This window comes from Alosa sapidissima, chromosome 13 (genome assembly GCF_018492685.1).
Source record: "Alosa sapidissima isolate fAloSap1 chromosome 13, fAloSap1.pri, whole genome shotgun sequence".
Taxonomy (NCBI): Eukaryota; Metazoa; Chordata; class Actinopteri; order Clupeiformes; family Clupeidae; genus Alosa; species Alosa sapidissima.
In genome coordinates, this window is record NC_055969.1 from 32,146,855 (window position 1) to 32,165,811 (window position 18,957).

The following is an 18,957-nucleotide window of genomic DNA, read 5'->3' on the forward strand; positions in this document are numbered from 1 at the left end:
GCCCGCCTCAGAGTCCTGGAAGTGTACAGAGGTGTACAGACTTTGTAGACTCTGGAGAAAAGGCATCCTGCAGCCAATCACTCTCTCAGCAGAGCCAAATGATTCTAAGTGATCATATCTCTGATTTCAGTTCCCCAAGACAATGCATCCCTGCACGTCCCACTTCCATCCCAGTTCCATGGAGTCTATAGACTGGCAACCAGCGAAGTCAAAGTAAAACAGGTGTTATGGTTACATTTATATATTGTTATATAGTATAGTATAAATGGTTGCAGCATTCTGAACAAGTTGAAGACTTCTAGCACAATCAGGAAGACCAGAAAATAGGACATTACAAATTTTGAAGATACAAATTCAAAATCAAATTTTGAAGATACAAATGAATTAATGTTTCAGCATAACACAGTGACAAAATAGATCTATTACCTATATTGTGTAGATTGTAAAATGCTGTCTTGGGGAGCCTTTATGTGAGACTGGAATGTTAGACTTTTGGTATTGATACACCAATCAATATTGACACTCAGTATCTCAGACATGTTTCTAGATTTGACTAGCCTCACTCACATCCTAATAACTTGTTAGGATTTAACAATAGAACATTCATACCCATCCATTTCCTAATTTGCAATGGGCCTTTAGATTTAAGAATTGTTGCCATCAGCCCTTTTAAGTAATTTAGACATAAAAGGTAGGCTATATCGGTCTATATAGTTATTCCGAACTTGTGAGTCCATATTAGTTATTTTATGAAGTGGTTTGATAATTGCAGTTTTAAAAGCTGATTGCGGGGCGCAGGGCAAGTGACTTGTTAATATAAAGAAGAAAAGAACTAGTGACAGGCAATAATTCCTTAAAAAGACAAGATGGTATTGGGTCTATTAGACATGTTCTCGACTTAAAAGCAATTACAAACCTATAGGGCCATAAGGTAAATCATTTCAAACTGTTAGGTTCAAGTGTTTGCATCCTTCAGTGTGACTTCAGCATTCTGCAAAGAATGGTGATCTTGTCTCTAATTAAGTCAACTACACATAAAAAAATCAGAAAGTCATCCGCAGTTAAGAACTAGATGCAGGGGTATTTTGAGTGAGTCTGTTACCTGTTCCAAAAACCTTTGATTGTTTTTATTAGAAGGCTTATCAACTCAGAGAAATATAGGCTACTGTAGCAGCTGAGAGTTTGTAATTCTGAAAACTCTCATGCAGTCTATTGTTTTGTCATTCGCTAAAGTAAGAGGTTAACTCTTTGATAAAGAACTACATTTTTAATAAACTCATACTACAAAGGGGCAAATGTTTTAATTTATGGCAGTTTTATTTAATCTACAAACAATTGTTGCAGTAAGGGGCAACAAAGTCATCAAGTAGCTTTGTTTGGACCGCCGGATGCCTTTCCTGACAAAGCCGAATTGTTTCTCCATCGGACTATTTTTATAGCAGCACCCGGGCGCTTCAGTAAGGAGGAAGTCAACATGTCGACTTCGTATCGAAACAGGTGAGACTACTCGTCGCGGAATGACATTCAGAATTAATGTAGGCTTCTGATTATAAAAGTACAAAGGCACAGTTTCTATACATTTGAAGTCAAACGGAGAATGCGTGTTATCGTTACTTTGCACGTTGTATTGTAGCCTACTGGTATTATTCAGCACACTCGCGGACGCTGTCCGTTGTCTCGATGCAATGCAATGTGGGTAGCTAGCCAGCGTTAACCGATTCTGTTAAACGCCGCTAGTTCGATGATTGAATGGGTGATTATGTGTCATGGATTTAGCTAAAATGTCCTAAGATAATGGGTTGGTCTTTTCTTGTTACTGGTCTTTTCTTGTGCCTTCATGGGAGCAATGTTACAGTTAGGATTCATCTATGACAAGACAATGCAATCCATAGAGTCCATCAAATGGCCAGCTGTTCTTTCTCAAAATCGATGTACCTTGTGGCAATACCATATTTATGACAACAAATGTCTCATAGTGCAACTATACTAAAAGTAAAAATTCGGTGCAGCACAGATGTAGTATTAGCTATACACTTTAATTAAGGTGCACAAAAGGGACTAACGTTTTGTCCACCTTAATTAAAGTTTATAGCTAATACTACATCTGTGCTGCTCCGAATTTTTTACTTTTAGTATATCTACACGTCCGCTCTTCGTCTGATTCACCAGATGTAATGCTGCAGAAACGCGGTGGATCCACTCTTGTGAAGTCTCATAGTGCAAGTTTGATGTAGCAGCTAATCAAGTGTTTATTGTAGAACCTAGTAGGCTATGGGCTGGTTTAACTGACACAACTGCTGAAGTGTCGTTAACTTTCATTTGACAACTTTTCATTCACTTGCTAAACGTTTAGCGGATGAACTCGCAGATACTTTGATTCAGTGGCGAAAAATGCAGAACTGGTGCCATGTAATTTTCTGAAATTGAATTAGTGTGTTCTTGCTTGCAGACAACTCCGCATTCTCTACTGATCACATTATCAAGAGTAGGCCCAAACATTCTCTTAGTCATACCTCGCTTTTGGGACGCATTCGCATATAAACAATATTTTCAACATTTGTATGCCATGTTTGTTCGGTAAATACTTACTTTGCCAAATGTAATGCTTGTTAGATTTTTTTTTTAATCTGGTCTATCTTTGAATGCAAGATACCTTGCGTGACTGGTAATTCAAGTTCACGTAACGGCAGGTTTAAGATAAATGGTTATAGATGTTCAACACGGAGTGAGAGACAGAGAAGCCTTTTCTTTTCCTGCTAGATAATGAAGCCGAACATCTTGCTGATCATATGCAGTTTCTGAATGGACTAAAAACAGGATGTCGTGGTCACATTTGAGGAAAGAGTTGTCATTACTGGGGATGTGCAGTCTATGACACTAATGTTTCATTAAAACTGTAACATCATCAGTTTTTGCAGCCTACTAAAAGTTGACCCCAATGAAATCACTATGTTGCCTGTGATGGCTACTCAGTACAAGACTGCTGCCGCACATCCCAGAGAGGGAATCAAATCGGTTGTCCTGTTCAGGGAAATATGACCTCATCTATGTCTTGTGATCTTCCTGGATAGTCAGCTGACACAGAATGGAGAGCTTTTATTGATCACCTGCCCCTGTGTTGGGCTCTATCCCCTCAAGAGGCAGAATCTAGAATGCAAAATGGCACATGTGGGATTGAAAGAGGTGCTATTTTCACATAACTACATAATGAGGGAAGTGATGCCTATTAAAGTTTCTTTCCTCTGATGCTCCTGGTGGAGTCCTTGTGATCCTGCTCCAGCCCACAAACATACTGACACTCACTCTGTCTGTGTCTGGGCCTTCACTAGGTATGCGTAAAAAATGCATTAACGTTGGCGAAGACATTTATCTCGACACTAGTGTTTCTGTCCTAGTGTCAGACATTTTCATGACTGGAGTGAGAACAGAGCAGTGAAGGAAAACGTGACACGCACTCAAAGAAGCATTAAAAAAGTGCTGGAGAACTGGTGTGTTGAAATAAACTGCACAGTTTGGGTGCTCCCTTAAGGATTCAGCGTTCTATCATTTCCTTTCTTCAATCCTGTTTTATCTATCTTGAGCTTCGTGCAAAACCTGATCAAGCCCTGTCCCTGTGTGTGGAATGGCCTTGGGTTTAAACGCCTCTCCCTCTTCATCAGTTCATGTACAGGGCTTACAGGTTACACCGCAGGTGTTACACCTCACATATGAGCTAAATCCCTTTTAATATAACAGTACGTTAAGTATGCAGTGTGTATGGAAAGTCATTTGGGTAGTCTCTTTGGAGACGCTGTAGGTGTTCCATTTCAGACAGAAATGGCTGTTGTTACAAGTTATTTTGTAATGGTGCTTTACCTTGGTGTTCCAAGGATCCAGGAATTCAAGGGGGCTTTGGGAGAGGAAAAAATCAACCTGAAGGGGCTTCGTGAGCTCTGCTTTAGTGGTGAGTCATTGCTGAGGCCTTGGCCCTTTACTGCAAAGACTGCAGAGGTTTTTATTTGTCTTCAGGAACCAGGCTATACCCATATTACAATCAGTGAGCTATACATGATCATATTTGTGACTGACGGTGGAAAGAGTATTGATATGGTCTACTGGAATAACATGACTCTCCCAACTCTCTTTCAGGAATCCCCTTTGAAGGTGGAATCCGTGCTTTGTGTTGGAAGGTAAATTTATCTTGAGAGGCTGTATGATTAGATTTTACAACTTTCCATGGGGTATTTACATGTTTAGTTGTAGTTTGAACTGCTAATAAAATTAGATATTATAGACCAGGCGAGGAAAGTAGTGATTGATGGATGATGTTGAAGATGGTACGACAGGCGTGTGATTGAAGAAGAGTTGCATAAGCACCCTAATTACAGTCTAGCTAAGCATTACAGGTTGTATCTATGTGTGCTGTGTTGGACTTCAGACTCAAAGACAAGCTTGTTGTGCATCTTGTTTCAGTCTCATGACAGACAGTTAGTCTAGTGACACAAATTAGTCTAGGTGTGGGCACAATAAACTCACACTTATCTTTCACTCTCAGATCCTGTTAAACTACCTGCCCCTGGATCAGTTGCTATGGGAGTCCTTCTTGGAAAAACAGAGGTAAGAAGTGGGGCAGCCTAGGTTCCCCTCCACAGCTTTGATCAGGTTCCACGTCATTGGTTGACCCTCTGGAGTTTGGCCAGAGCGTTCACTTTCCACCGTAGATTCCGCTGATGCTGTTGTTGCTCGGGGGCCTGGCTGGTTTCAAATGCACAACCCCACACACACACTCACAGACACACATGCCCATGAATGCTGCACAACCCCACCACACACATGCTCACAGACATGGGCTCACACACACACACACACACACACGCTCACAGACACCACACACACACACACACACGCTCACAGGCACTGCACAACCCCACCACACACACGCTCACAGACCCACACTCACACACACACACACGCTCACAGACAACACACACACAGGCACTGCAAAACCCCACCACACACACGCTCACAGACCCACACTCACACACACGCTCACGCTCACGCTCACAGACACCACACAGACGCACACACACGCTCACAGACACCACACACACACACACACGCTCACAGGCACTGCACAACCCCACCACACACACGCTCACAGACACACATGCCCATGAATGCTGCACAACCCCACCACACACATGCTCACAGACATGGGCTCACACACACACACACACACACACACACACACACACACACACGCTCACAGACACCACACACACACACGCTCACAGGCACTGCACAACCCCACCACACACACGCTCACAGACCCACACTCACACACACACACACGCTCACAGACAACACACACACAGGCACTGCAAAACCCCACCACACACACGCTCACAGACCCACACTCACACACACGCTCACGCTCACGCTCACAGACACCACACAGACGCACACACACGCTCACAGACACCACACACACACACACACGCTCACAGGCACTGCACAACCCCACCACACACACGCTCACAGACACACATGCCCATGAATGCTGCACAACCCCACCGCACACACGCTCACTGACACCACACACACACACACACACACACACACGCTCACAGACAACACACACACACACACACACACACGCACGCTCACAGACACTGCACAACCCCACCACATACATGCTCACAGACATGCGCTAACAGACAAAGACACACACGCACGCACACACACACACACACACACAGACGCTTAAACTGCCAGTTGAACCATAGAGAAGCGTGGTGCTGATGAGTCATGGTTGGCTGCATGAGGAATTCCGCTTCTCCTTAAATTATTCAGCATTACCCACAGTTCCCACTGGGCCCCCTTCCTTTTAATTTAGCGCTGAAATGATTCATCTGGGTTGGATGACGGTCGAACAGCTTATTCCTGTGCTCCACACCCGTATCAAATATCCTTGACACAGGCGAGTTGTTCACCCACTAACATGTTCTGCTAGCTTTGTTTGCCCCCTCGTTTAAAGAGTGTCGGTGCTGGATGATGTGCCCGCTCACTAGTGTAACCTGTCTGCGCAGGGAGCTGTATTGCCAGTTCCTGAAGGAAATGATCATCCAGCCAGGCATTGCCAAGGCCAACCTGGGGCTCTCCCGAGAGGACGTGACCCTGGAGGACCACGTAAGTGCATGCCCCCAATATCCCCATAATGGCATGGACCCGATGACTGGAGGCGTTTTCGCTAGTTCATTGACAGAGTAGCACAGAAGTGTGGAGTGGGTGAATGCAAATGTGTAGTGGATAGTGTATGTAAGCTGTTTTTTTACCACCCGACAACATGTGGAAGTTTCACATATTCAGAAACACTGGGGTGACCGGTATATGCATAGATGTTGGCTCTGCAGTCCTATTACTCTATATGCTGGCATATTGCATAAGACTCATTAGCGCACCCAACGGGGAACACAAGATGCACCATCATCTAGTCAGAACTTTGATGTGATTGGTTGAGTTAATTTGTGGCTCAGCTTGCCTCAGCTTTCTACCCTCTTCTTTCCTTGTCTACCTCTCTACCTCTCTTTCTCTCCATCCTCCTCTCTCTCTCACTCTCTCTCTCTCTCTCTCTCTCTCTCTCTCTCTCTCTCTCTCTCTCTCTCTCTCTCTCTCAGCCTCTGAACCCAAACCCTGACAGCAGATGGAACAACTACTTCAAAGACAATGAGGTTCTGCTTCAGATCGATAAAGATGTCAGGTTGGTTATAGACACACCAAAGGAGCTCAGTCTTCCTTTGATATCCAAAGGAGCTTTCTCTCCCCAAATGTGTCCTCTAGATCCTTTTAACAGGTCATGCATTACTGAAAGGTTCTCAAAGGTAGAGGGTTGGAAGATGGTGTTTTTCAAAAGGTAGATTTAAAAAAAAAAAAAAAAACTTTTTTGATGAGATTCACCTTTGAATGAAAAGTTTATCGTTTGTATGTGCTTTTCCTATCCTATAAAAACCTAATTTATCTAATTGCAATAAAGGAATTGGTTACAAAGAAATTAGAGCACATATGGGTCGTGCACTAAAAGTTAACCTTAAAACAAACAAGGCATGGTTTAAAAAGTAACATACCGGTAATTGTCAAGAAAAGTACCTTTATCTCCATGAGTCACACTGACCAGCGGTCATATTAATTCAATTGACAACATTTACATCACTAGTTCATGGTATTGAATTAATTATTTTATCTATGCTCTGTGTGTGTGTGTGTGTGTGTGTGTGTGTGTGTGTGTGTGTGCGTGCCTCCTCCAGGCGACTGTATCCTGACATGGCCTTCTTCCAGAGGCCCACAGAGTTCCCCTGCAAGCTCATCCTGGACCCTCAGAACGATTACGAAACCCTCCGGCGTCGCGTGGAGCAAACCACCCTCAAATCTCAGACTGTGGACCGCAACCGCAGCGGGGTCACCAACGTGAGTGTGTGTGTGTGTGTCTTTCTGCGTCTACCCTGTGTGTGCGGTAGCCCTTGATTCGGTTCAAAAAGCATTTTTAAAGGGGTTGTTGATGAGATGTGTCTTCTCTTTGCCTCGGTCAGTCTGTCCACAGTGAGAGTCCGGTGAGTATTAGAGGGTTGGGTGTGTGAGAGTGAGTCTGTCTGCGTGTGTTGTGTTTATGATGGAGTTGTCATGCATAGAGTGAGTCAGTGCACACGCGCGGAAGACTGGTGAGTACACAAAGCCTGAGTGTGTCCATACTGGGTGCTGTGTTTGTTTACAGTGAATATTGAAATGTTTTTGTGAGTGTTAAATGGGTTGAAGACTTGATGTGGTTATTCCCCAGGGTACTGTTTGTGACCTAAAATGACCAGAGGCGTATTTCACAAAACCTAGATAAGGGATTAAGCTAAGATTTTTGGTTATCCTGTCTGAATTTTAGGATAGTTACCATGGGAATTTATTCTGTGCAGCTAGCCTGGTCCCTACCAGGCTAACAGCCAGGCTTAGTTAATTCTGATGTTAATAATGTTGTCTTATTAGTTCGGCCAGCTGTCATTCAAATCAGACCACCATGTGAAAAGAGCTTTATTCCATTTACTATTTACTCAAAGCATTTGCTCGTACAACAGCAAATTAGCAAGTTGTTTTTGGAGCCTGGGCTGTCCACAAAGTCCGTGTTTCTTTACAGCGTATTCAGGGCACAGGGAGCTAGCGGATGGTGAGGTGATGTTTGCTGTATGTGACAAAAAATGTTTTAGCTTAGAAACCGCGTAACATCGCTTAGAGCACCTTTAATTCTGCCTTTGTGAAATACCCCTCTGTTGTCTCTAAAGCCAAAAGTTTCCTCAAATGACAAATGTAAATACTGGCAGTTCTGCCACACGCCGGTTGTGACAACAATATCATACCTGCGTTCTGTTTCCACAGCGCTTTCGCTCTCTATGATTTCCAGCGTTTCTCAAACTACGAGCCTCTTCAAGGAGTAGGCTAGGTTGCTGGTCACCAGAGCCACGAATTGAAATTATGCCTGGCTTTTGTCTGTTAAATTGCAAATATTATTGTATTGAATGATATTATGGAACTGCGGACCGAAAGACAAAGAAACTAAAAGTTTCCCCGATCAGGAAATACTTCTTAATTTAGTGTCAACAAATATACAGGCATACAATTGGTGGTGGTATGAGTGGTCATTCAATATGTGTGCGTCTGCGCAAGTGAAAATGAAGCAACGATATCTACTGAAGTTCCTGTAACTGTCCATGAAAACAGCATGGATAGCCTAATCCACTGCACTTAAAAGTTGAAATTGTAATTTGTTGTAGGCCTAACAGAGATTAATATCGTAGTGTAGCCTTTGGTGATGACCGCTTTAATAAACATTTATTTTTCTCGTCTTGCTGGAGTGAACGCAGAATACGGGCTGTTGCGCAAATAACTTAATGATCTGTAAAAAATCTGTAGTTTTGCTAACATCTCCATTATTAACGTGAAATATCAATGCAGGGTAGTGTCAAGCAGTGAATGTTCACTTCACCTAGCTGAGTTAGACAGAAGACCGACGGGCCCTGCTTGCTTGCTCTGTTTAGGTATTTCTGACCCTCCCAAACTGCGTTAAAATGGTGTGTTTAACAGACAGAATTTTAAAATGTTCACGGGCAGGAATCCCTGGACCCCCGCTTTTATGATCCGCACTCCCTCTCAGACAATACCTCCAATGTCCCTGACTTGCCGTGCAAAATATATCAGCATAAAACATCTTTCTTATATTGTGACCCCCCAATGTTGACGTGAAGTTGGCGCCCCTGTAGGTTCGAACATTTCTTATAACTTCAGGTATTACGTCCTGTGCCCCTAGTGATTTTGTGATTTGTGTCGTCGCAGACTCACCTGCTGTTTCATTACACCCATGCTACCAGTCTCCTTACTCATTTCTCTGCTCCCCTCCCACAGGTGAGCTCTCCTGGCAAAGCGCTCAATCTGTACCCCTCTAATGAATACGAGGTGCTGCCCAATGGCTGCGAGGCTCACTGGGAGGTGGTGGAGCGCATCCTGTTCATCTATGCTAAGCTCAACCCAGGCATTGCCTATGTGCAGGGCATGAATGAGGTTGTAGGACCCATCTACTACACATTTGCCACAGATCCTAATGAAGAATGGAAAGGTAAGAAGATGATGAATCCACCTTTTCAACTTGTTTGGGTCTTCTTGGCTGAGAAGTTATCCAAGTAATGGTGATGGTAGCACTTTGTTGCCTGAATAAATACACAGAATAGCGTTGTGGTCAATATATGAATGTGCAACTACTGCCTCCTACTTCCATATCTAATGCAGACTTGAATTTCCCCTTGGGGATCAATAAAGTATCTATCTATCTATCTATCTATCTATCTATCTATCTTCTAAATGTAATGAAAACTTCTAAATGTTTTGTACTGCCGAGTAGAAGTGCCTCAAGCTTAGGTTATTGGTAGTTGGATAGACTGAGATTTGTTCAGATGTGCTTCAGAGCAGAGACTTTAGTAGTTATGTCAGTGAAAGTAAGGTGAAGGAGGACTTGCCTTGATCTTGTTTAAATCTGCTTTCAGAGAAATGGCACAAGATCGGAACGATACTTAGGAGTGAGTGGCATTAGATTAAACACTGAGCCCCAGGATCCCGTTCAGTCTGAGCAACAGATTGCGACCAGCCCAGTATCATAACGGTGTCGTCCCTGATATAGATGAAATGTCCCGATGAGCTGATAAATCTTACATTTATGCTCACTACCACTAAGAATCTTCTGAATCCTTGTGGTCTCAAAAGTTTTATTTGGTTCTAAAAAGACCTGTAGTAGTCTCAGTTTGTCATCAATTGCTGTCGCTGATGATTCAGTCATAATCTGACCTGAGTGTGTGTGTGACGCCAAAGGCCGTTGACCTTCGTTTGTCTCTATGAAGTAGAGGCTGTTTGGGTTGACGTGGATGTTGTAATTAAATCAAGTCCAATTGGAGATAACTGTTTGTGTGCAGACTGTCTGGAATTGTTCACTGCAGTTTACTGCGTGTGACCTCTGAAACATAGTTCACTTACAGCATGGAGAACTTCAGATCAGTTTTTCGCCACTAAACCTAATTCTCGGTTGACTATCAATTCAGGTACAGTGACAGTTTTTGAATTTTAAAAATTAACATGAATTTGAGTTGTCAAAATGGCCAAATCACCCAGTGAAACTTTCAGATTGAAATAATATTATGTCAATAAGCAGCCAACGAGCAGCACTATGACACAAGCTGAAAGTGTTGACTCGATGGTTTCATCAACTCCTCCTTTTACACTGAGTGAGACTCTGTGATGTGAAGACCTTGTGTGTCTGCTTCCACCTACAGGACAAAAGGGGATCTGAAAGAAATGCCTTGTGCTGTGTCTTAGCCAAAGATCCTCTAGTGCTTCGCCAAGTTAGGAATCTGCACTTTTCACCTATAGAGAGGAGTCTGAGATATGAATTTTGGTAGCAGCGCTGGTCTTGCATGATGAAACTGATAAATTATATAACATTATGCACATAGTTCTGGTGTCATATACTTGTGTATTTCTGGACAAACTCATTTAAATGTTGTTGAATATTTATAAATTGTAAGGTGTTATTTGGTTTATGTATTCTTCACAAATGAATGGATGTAAGCTGAGGTTCAGTATAGGCACTGACACCTTAAAGATAACACATGGGTTGAAAATGATATTCATCACATGCAAATTATATTCTCTTCACCCCTGCTTTAGAATTGCAATATATAATGTGCTATCTCCCATATTTCTTCTTGTATAACCTCTCAAATCAGCACATGTTACTCTTCCCCATACCCTTTGTCAGCTTAGTTGCTTTGTTGGTGTGGTGCTGTGTGTCAATAGTTTACACTATGATACACACACACACACACACACACACACACACACACACACAGTAAATTATCACACTTCCAAAGCATCTTATTTTAGATACACCCTTCCATATAGCATTAGCTACAAATAAAAAGCCTCAAAATAGTAAGTGACCTCATATTCTCTTAAGAAAGTGGATGTGTTTATCATAGTGTAAACTATTGACACACAGCACCACACCAACAAAGCAACTAAGCTGACAAAGGGTATGGGGAAGAGTGATAATTTACTGTGTGTGTGTGTGTGTGATCAGAACATGCCGAGGCAGACACCTTCTTCTGCTTCACCAACCTGATGTCTGAGAACCGAGACAACTTCATCAAGAGTCTGGACGACTCTCAATGTGGCATCACTTACAAGATGGAGAGTGTCTACTCCATGCTTAAAGAGAAGGACATGGAGCTCTACCTTAAGCTGGTGAGCTGCTAATCTTTGAGAAATTCTGTGTTGTTCGGATATGTACTGTATTAGTGTATATATAGATGTGCCTACATCTATTAGTCTTTTCCCGTACCTAATGTATAACAACTACCAACAGACAAACTATGGACCCTTTCAAGAGAGTTCCATTATCAGCATCATAGTTGGCCCCACAAGACTTCCGTTTTAACATTCCATATGTTATCTTAATGCAGAGGAAGTAGATTGGGGCCCAAATAGAATGTTCAAGCATTGTTTTTGTTTTTATTGTTGAAAGGGTCTATACACAGTATGATCTACTTTTTCTAAGTTTGTCATCATTTCATATTCCTCCCCCATCATTTCATATTTCCTCTCTCTCCAACAGCAAGAGCAGAACATTAAGCCTCAGTACTTCACCTTCCGCTGGCTAACATTGCTGCTGTCCCAGGAGTTCCTTCTGCCCGATGTGATCCGCATCTGGGACACCCTCTTCTCCGACCAGGACCGTTTCCACTTCCTCATCCTGGTCTGCTGTGCCATGCTCACGTAAGACCTCCTACCACCACGTCCTTTGGATAGTGAAAATCCCTCATACTTATTAGTTATTTATTACCTTTTAGTTTGTACAGTATCCTGCAGTGCTACAAGTGCCAAGGAATGTGAGCTTTTTGTATCACTACTTCTATGATGGAACGGTTCAAAGTTGTCACTGCTGCAGTCTGTGCATGCACACTGACTTTTGTACAGTTATGTCTGTAGGGGGCGCTGCAACTGACACATTTCAATAACTGCTTGGGCTGCTATGGTCACACATTGTGGAAGAATAGTGAAGCACAGCGCACAGGTCCACACACACACACACACACACACACACACACACATTCACTCAGACACACACTTACACATACACACGCTTACACACATGGTATACACACAGACACATGCACACACATACACATACACACTATGATAAAAAAACAAATCTAGTTATACCACGAGGCTGTGTGTAACATGACTGCCATACAATGGCAGAAGTATACTAGTGCAATGCAGCTACAGATGTGCATGTGGGTGGGACTGAAGAATATGGTCCCATTGTCCATTGGCAGACAGGGATCGTGTTCACAAGTTGGTGACCTTGTAGAGAATGTGGATGAGTGTGGCTTCAGAACATGATGTCTTTGTACAAAATGTGAACGCTTTGTGAAATTTACACGTACACCTAATAAGCAAGATTCAACAGTCACTGAGAAGCCAAGGGGAGAGCATGTAAGACTTCCGCTTTACAAGGAGTTGTGGGAGCAGGAGGTGGATAGAGATGAAGAAACTGCTTTATTTTCTTCACACAATACATGGCATCACCATGCCGCAGTCATATTATGTACCGCTGTGCTGTACATCTAGTTCTATAGCTTGCATTCAACAGCAGTTGGGGATAAATGAAAGTCATTCTGTCCTGTCATAAAACTTTAACTTTATATCTAGTGCTCAATGGTGTTGCACAACGTGGATATGCTACCTGGCATTGATTTGTAGAATCTGAATTATGTGTCATTTTTAGGTTGATCCGAGATCAGTTGTTGGCAGGAGACTTTACAATAAACATGAGACTACTTCAGGTAAGTTGATTCTGCCTATATAAATGAGCTTAAATGTGAAATTGGATGTTAATGAATAGTTTGTGTTGGCTTGGTTTGTTAGGCTACTATAGATTGTGGCCTGACTAAGGATATTGAGTGATCAAATGTAACATTCCCTTGCAGGATTATCCCATATCTGATGTGCATACCATCCTCACTAAGGCCAAGGAGCTTCAGGATGGATCGTAGCCATGACGGTGGCGTTTGACCTCCCAACTCCTCATCCATCTGCACAGAGAAGGGATGCAGGGGGGGTTGGAAACCATGGAAACTGGTAACCTGGACGACAACAGTGCCCTGTCACACCCTGGGAGGGAGAGGGGAAGATGCCACCATTGCTGTACATTGTGGGGAAAACAAACAATACAAAACACAACAAAGAAACAAAGAACAATCATGACTCTACGTACGCCTTACCCTCACAGTTGCCACTCTCCCAGCCAGATTGTGTGTGGGCTTGAGCTATTTATTGTTGCACTGAACTCTTGAGAAATCCAACACACTCAAAAGCAGAGCAAGCTACAGAGAAACATGCAGGAGAAAAGTATCATGTTGAACAGTACGAAAACACTCCACCTTGTTCGTCTTTTCCCCTTTTACGTATCAGAGGGTTTTACTTTGTTCTTAATCTTTTTTTTTTATGAGAGAGGATGTTTTATGTGTTTTACCTTGCATATATTACTTTGTGTGTTATTACTTTTTACTGTGGACTTATACAAAAGAAGGAATACTACATGTTGAAGATGGGGCAACTTTGAGTTGGTCTGAGATGCACCTTGGCACCTTGGTGTGTCTTGAATCAGAGTTTGAGATCAGAAGATACTTACAAGTGCTTTTCCCTTTTGGTATAAGGGACTATAGATTGGAAAGTAGCCAATCCATTATTAACAGGGTTCCCACATGTTCAGGTTCCCTGCTTGGGAGATCATCTGATGTAGTTCACTTCACACACTATGCTAACATCATGCTCACATGCTCATTTTAATCTTATTTTACATGTAGTATATATTTAGCAAAACAAACTACATCCACACAGAATAATTTCCTAACTACTAATTCTTAGCCTTGACCCTTCAACAGTTAGAAGGATTAGTATAAGTGACTACGAGCTCATGCATCCAATGGCGTGAGAAGTGGTGTGTGAATGAAAAGTGAGAGTGAGCTAGTCCTCCACCTCATAGTACCCATATTATGTATAATGCATAATGATACCCGCTTAAGTGCTTTTTTTGTGATTGTCTACTTGACAGCTGACGAATGTCTTATCTGGCCTTCTGATCTGTTCTGTAATATGGAGTAGTTGTTGCCTTGTTAGTGGAAAGGCACTGTGTTATCAATACACTTATTTGCAAACTCAAATAGTTTACAAGTAAACATTAGTAATCCCATTGTTAAAGATAATAAGCATCGGCCAGTCTAAAATCTCAAACTATTTGATAAACAATGTAAAGAAATTCACGGAAATATTTATCCCGTGAATAGAAACACTTACATTTTCTTTGCCAGCTCTTAGTTAACAAGAAATTAATTTGTGAATTTTAACTTAAATTGCTAAATTGAATGCAATAATGCATCACATAGATACACATAAGTGATCTTCTCACTAAGCTTTGTGTAACTTTGAGGTTTCAGCTGTACAATGCTATATGTGTGAAGTCTGACTTCAAAAACGGATCAAAGGCAGATCAATGTTCTCTAAATTTATCTTGGTCTGTGAGGTCAGCTTTGATGGCTAAGCCATACCAGGCTGTTTTTGTCCTCCTCAGAAGTGATTAATATGATACTGGCTTGGCACCTTTTGGTGTTGGAACGCTAACCAATGGAAGTGTTTTCAGATCTAGAACCACCCACAGCTCCCCTGGCTCTGCCAGTAGAGTTTGTGAGGTTTTTCTGAAAGTCACTCAACTCTCCCTCCCTCTCTTTCTTTCGCCCTCAAGCTACAGTGGTCCACCTCTCTCCTCTTTCCTTGCTTTGTTAGGCTCTCGTAAATTTTAGGGGCATGTATCTTCAGCTGAAGTGGACTTGTCACCCATTTTCATTTAGCATGCCGGTATTGTCTCTGCTCGCACACTAGACGCTTTCATTGCTCACGAGGCTACAATGTTGCTCTTTCAGGCGGGCCAGCAGCCATCAGAGATGACTTTACTTGGGTGTTTGTGTGTCTTTCTTGCTTTGTTTTTGTCTCTTGAGCAAAATAACCCATTGGCATTTGTCACTACTGGCACAACAAGCCTTGCAGTGAGCAGTTTATTCTTCATGCCAATATCCTCATGATATCTGCATAAAAGTACAAATAGAAGTGTTTTTTTTTTTGTTGGTCGGGGCAAGTTCGATAATCCCAGATTCTCATCTGGGCCTTACTGTTACTGTTGTCCCAAATAGCCTTTCTGTGAGTGAATATTACTCACTTGACAATGAAGACATATTGAGGCTGGTTGCCTTTTCCCACAAACCTAGAAGTAGTTTGTGCCATGTGTTCTGACTGATCTGTGAAAATGGTTCATTATGGGTTGCATATGCTACATTTTGACACTCAAGTCCTTGAAGGACACAGAGAGAGCATGGAGGACACAGGAACTTTGGGCTTCGCAGAGTCTCTGCCACGCTCAGCGGTTAAGTTCTCGAATATGCCCTCTTCACTTCCAGTGTTTGTTTTGTTTACATGCTATCAATAGAAGTTTTTTTTTCCGTACTTATTTGTTTGTCTTTTTTTTGTTTGTCAATCAGCTTTTAAATCTTAACTTGTTTTGAAGGGGATTTGTGAACGTTAATGACTTTGACATGGTTGTGCTGTTTGAGACATCACCTCTTCTGTGAAGGCGTAAAAGTCATTATGGTACTGGGCATGAAGGCAGGTGTCAGATGGTGTCTCAGTCTCACTCATATACAAAGCTGTCAGTTGTCTCTCAGCCATTTTTTTTACACCCTCATTCAAGTCTTCCTCTTCCTTAAGTTTACATCTCGAAGATGTCTCCTTCTGATCTTCCTTCCGTTAAGACCACGTTAACTGTGTTTCATGGTTTTGGTTTGAACTGACCGCCTGTATTGTGAATGTTAGAGGCTTGTAGGAAAACATGACCTGACCTTTTTTTTTCCACTACATTCGTTCACTGTTTTGTCTGTTTTTTTTGCTTGGCTTGTGGCCGTGTAGCCTCACCCATTTCCCATTTTTAAGGTTGCATGGGCCTTTTGTTGTGGGGATAGGCCGTGTACATTCACTTTACAATGTGGTCGGCGGTGGGTGGGTGGATGTTTGCCATTCCGTAGCCAGGCAGAGCAGAAGCATAATTCAGTTGATTGCCCTGATGGCCCTACCTTGCCAAGAGTTTTATTAGAAGTCCACAGCGTCTTTTTATTCACATAGACAGGACGTTGCCTCGTCTATGTCTGCTGAGAGTGGCCATTTTTGCTAGATTGTATTCAGGCGTTATCAGCCATGTGAGTATGGGATTGCTTTTCCTCAAGGTTTTTTTTTGTGACACATTAACGTGAATGCCAAGGTCCCAATGCATCTCTCAACGGTCTTCCTATCCTCGCTCAAATCTCTCGATCTCTCTCAACAAACTGGATCATTATTGTGTTCATTAAAAGATGTTTTCTTTCTGTCCAGTCTCTTCCTCACTTTCTTCCTCTTCCTCGTTTCTCCATCTGTCTCTCCCTCTCCCTCCCTGTTCTCCTAGCAGACATGCGCTAGCGCACTGTTTGTTCTTCTCCACCTCCTCAGACTTGTTGCGTAAAACCACAGGCCTCCCTCAAATCCTGATGGTTAACACATGTTGGAGAGCCATGTGTTTTTGGCTATACTGCTCTGCAGTGCAGGGAAAAGGAACATGTGGCCCTGTGGTTCTAGAGGTGGTGGGCAGGCCTTCGGGTGGGGGTAGCGGGGGGTGGTTTTAAGGGAAAGCAGGCTGAGGGTGAAATTAGCATTTGTTGGTGCCCGGGCCGGGTCATGGAGGAGGCAAGAGTGGTCAGAGTGGCTGTGAGGATTTTGTTTGTTGAGTGGTGTTGGTGAGGGGACAGATATGGGCACAATAACATGATTTAATCTGCAGCGAAGGCTGACGTTTCTGATCCAGAGTCAGTGAGTCAGTGCCTGCTGTTGGTTAGTTTGATGGACCACGAGGGGTTGTGACCGAGATTGTCCTCCTGAGTGTTGTCTTTGGTAGCATCAGCGAGGAAAGGTGAATCCCCAAATCTTGGATCAACATCTTTGTAATTTGGCACAGACAGTTGGCTCTCGTGAAGAGGCACAGTGCGTATTCAATCTCTCAGTCAGGTCTTGTCATGTTGAAGGATGGGCCAAATCCATACTGTTTTCTTACTGAGAAATCTGAGCCTGCCCATCAAATGTGGTTATTTTGTATACGCAGTTTTTGTTTTGCACGTCTTGCCTTGCGGTGTAAATAATAGCTTTTAACTAACCAGTTAACACGGCCAGCCTGTTTAGGCCTCAGTTTTGACACAGAGATGGAAGTGGAAGTTCAGACAGAAAGAAAAGGAGAGGGATGAAGAAGGGATGAGGGAAGCGTGTGAGGGAAAGGAATAGAGTGAGAGAGGAGGGAGGGAGAGTGAATGAGATCACATTTAAAATTGACATTAGAGCTGTTGGAGTGGGGTGGTGGTTGGTGGTGGTTCCCAGCAATGCCGTGTTAAAGGGACAGCGTCCGCCTCTGAGGACCAGGGCGAGCTAACCGAGCATCATCTGAGACTTTCCTCCTGCTCGGAGGGAGGATGGGGGTGGACGGAAGCCAAGGGGCAGTGGGTTTGGAGACGGCACTACAGCTCAAGGAAGGGAATTAGTTTTTTTTTTTAAACTGAAATGAAGGAAAAGACACTTTCTTTCCCTTGCTAGGTGGCAACATGATTGGTGTTCACTTCAAAAAAGATGAAATAATCTGTACTATTGTTTGCCTATCTCTGTCATCTTCCACTTAGTTTTAGGGATTGTGTAATGCTGATTTTTACTGTCTTTTTATGATGTGATCACTACTATAAATTCATTTTTTAAACTGCTATGTATTTAAGCCTTCTGCCTGAGGCTCTGTTGGATAGTGGAAGGTGTCTAATGTAGCTCTTGCAGCATCTAAGCAGTGTATGTGTGTTTCTTTTTAATGTGTATCCTGACTTGTAGTTTTGTTCCAAAAAATGTTTAACTCATTTTGGACCGGTTGTGTTTGGGTGGCTCTCTATGCGTGGATGTTTGAGTGTTTGAAAGTGTGTGTGTGTGAGCTATGTGTATGTCCGTATGTAAATCTATCAAGTTTCTTATTTTGCATGTGTATACATTTTTGTATAAATATTCATAGGTCTTAGCATTGGAGTTATATACATGTTTTTACAGTGTTTGCAAATGCACAATAAATACTTCAATGATGATTACAATCACGTATAATTATTTAAAGTTAGTGTTCTCAGAAATCGTAGCCTTACTCAAATTGGCAAGGGAAACGATAACAAAATACCTAATTTTCATTCCATGTGTGCTCTCTCTCTAGCCCTCTGTGTGTGTGTGGGGGTGGGAGAGGGGGCT

The 18,957-nt window shown here is 42.6% G+C and overlaps 1 protein-coding gene across 1 annotated transcript; it reads left to right on the forward strand.

Annotated features, from left to right (window-relative positions):
- Window positions 1-1,454: 1,454 nt before the first annotated feature.
- On the forward strand, window positions 1,455-18,809 carry tbc1d13 (TBC1 domain family, member 13). The gene is made up of 12 exons (XM_042059235.1): window positions 1,455-1,497; window positions 3,870-3,943; window positions 4,129-4,169; window positions 4,535-4,596; window positions 6,069-6,168; window positions 6,657-6,739; window positions 7,284-7,443; window positions 9,418-9,628; window positions 11,639-11,802; window positions 12,173-12,333; window positions 13,349-13,406; window positions 13,551-18,809. The coding sequence occupies exons 1-12, from the start codon at window positions 1,475-1,477 to the stop codon at window positions 13,614-13,616; spliced, it is 1,203 nt and encodes a 400-aa protein (XP_041915169.1). The 5' UTR covers window positions 1,455-1,474; the 3' UTR covers window positions 13,617-18,809.
- Window positions 18,810-18,957: the final 148 nt, after the last annotated feature.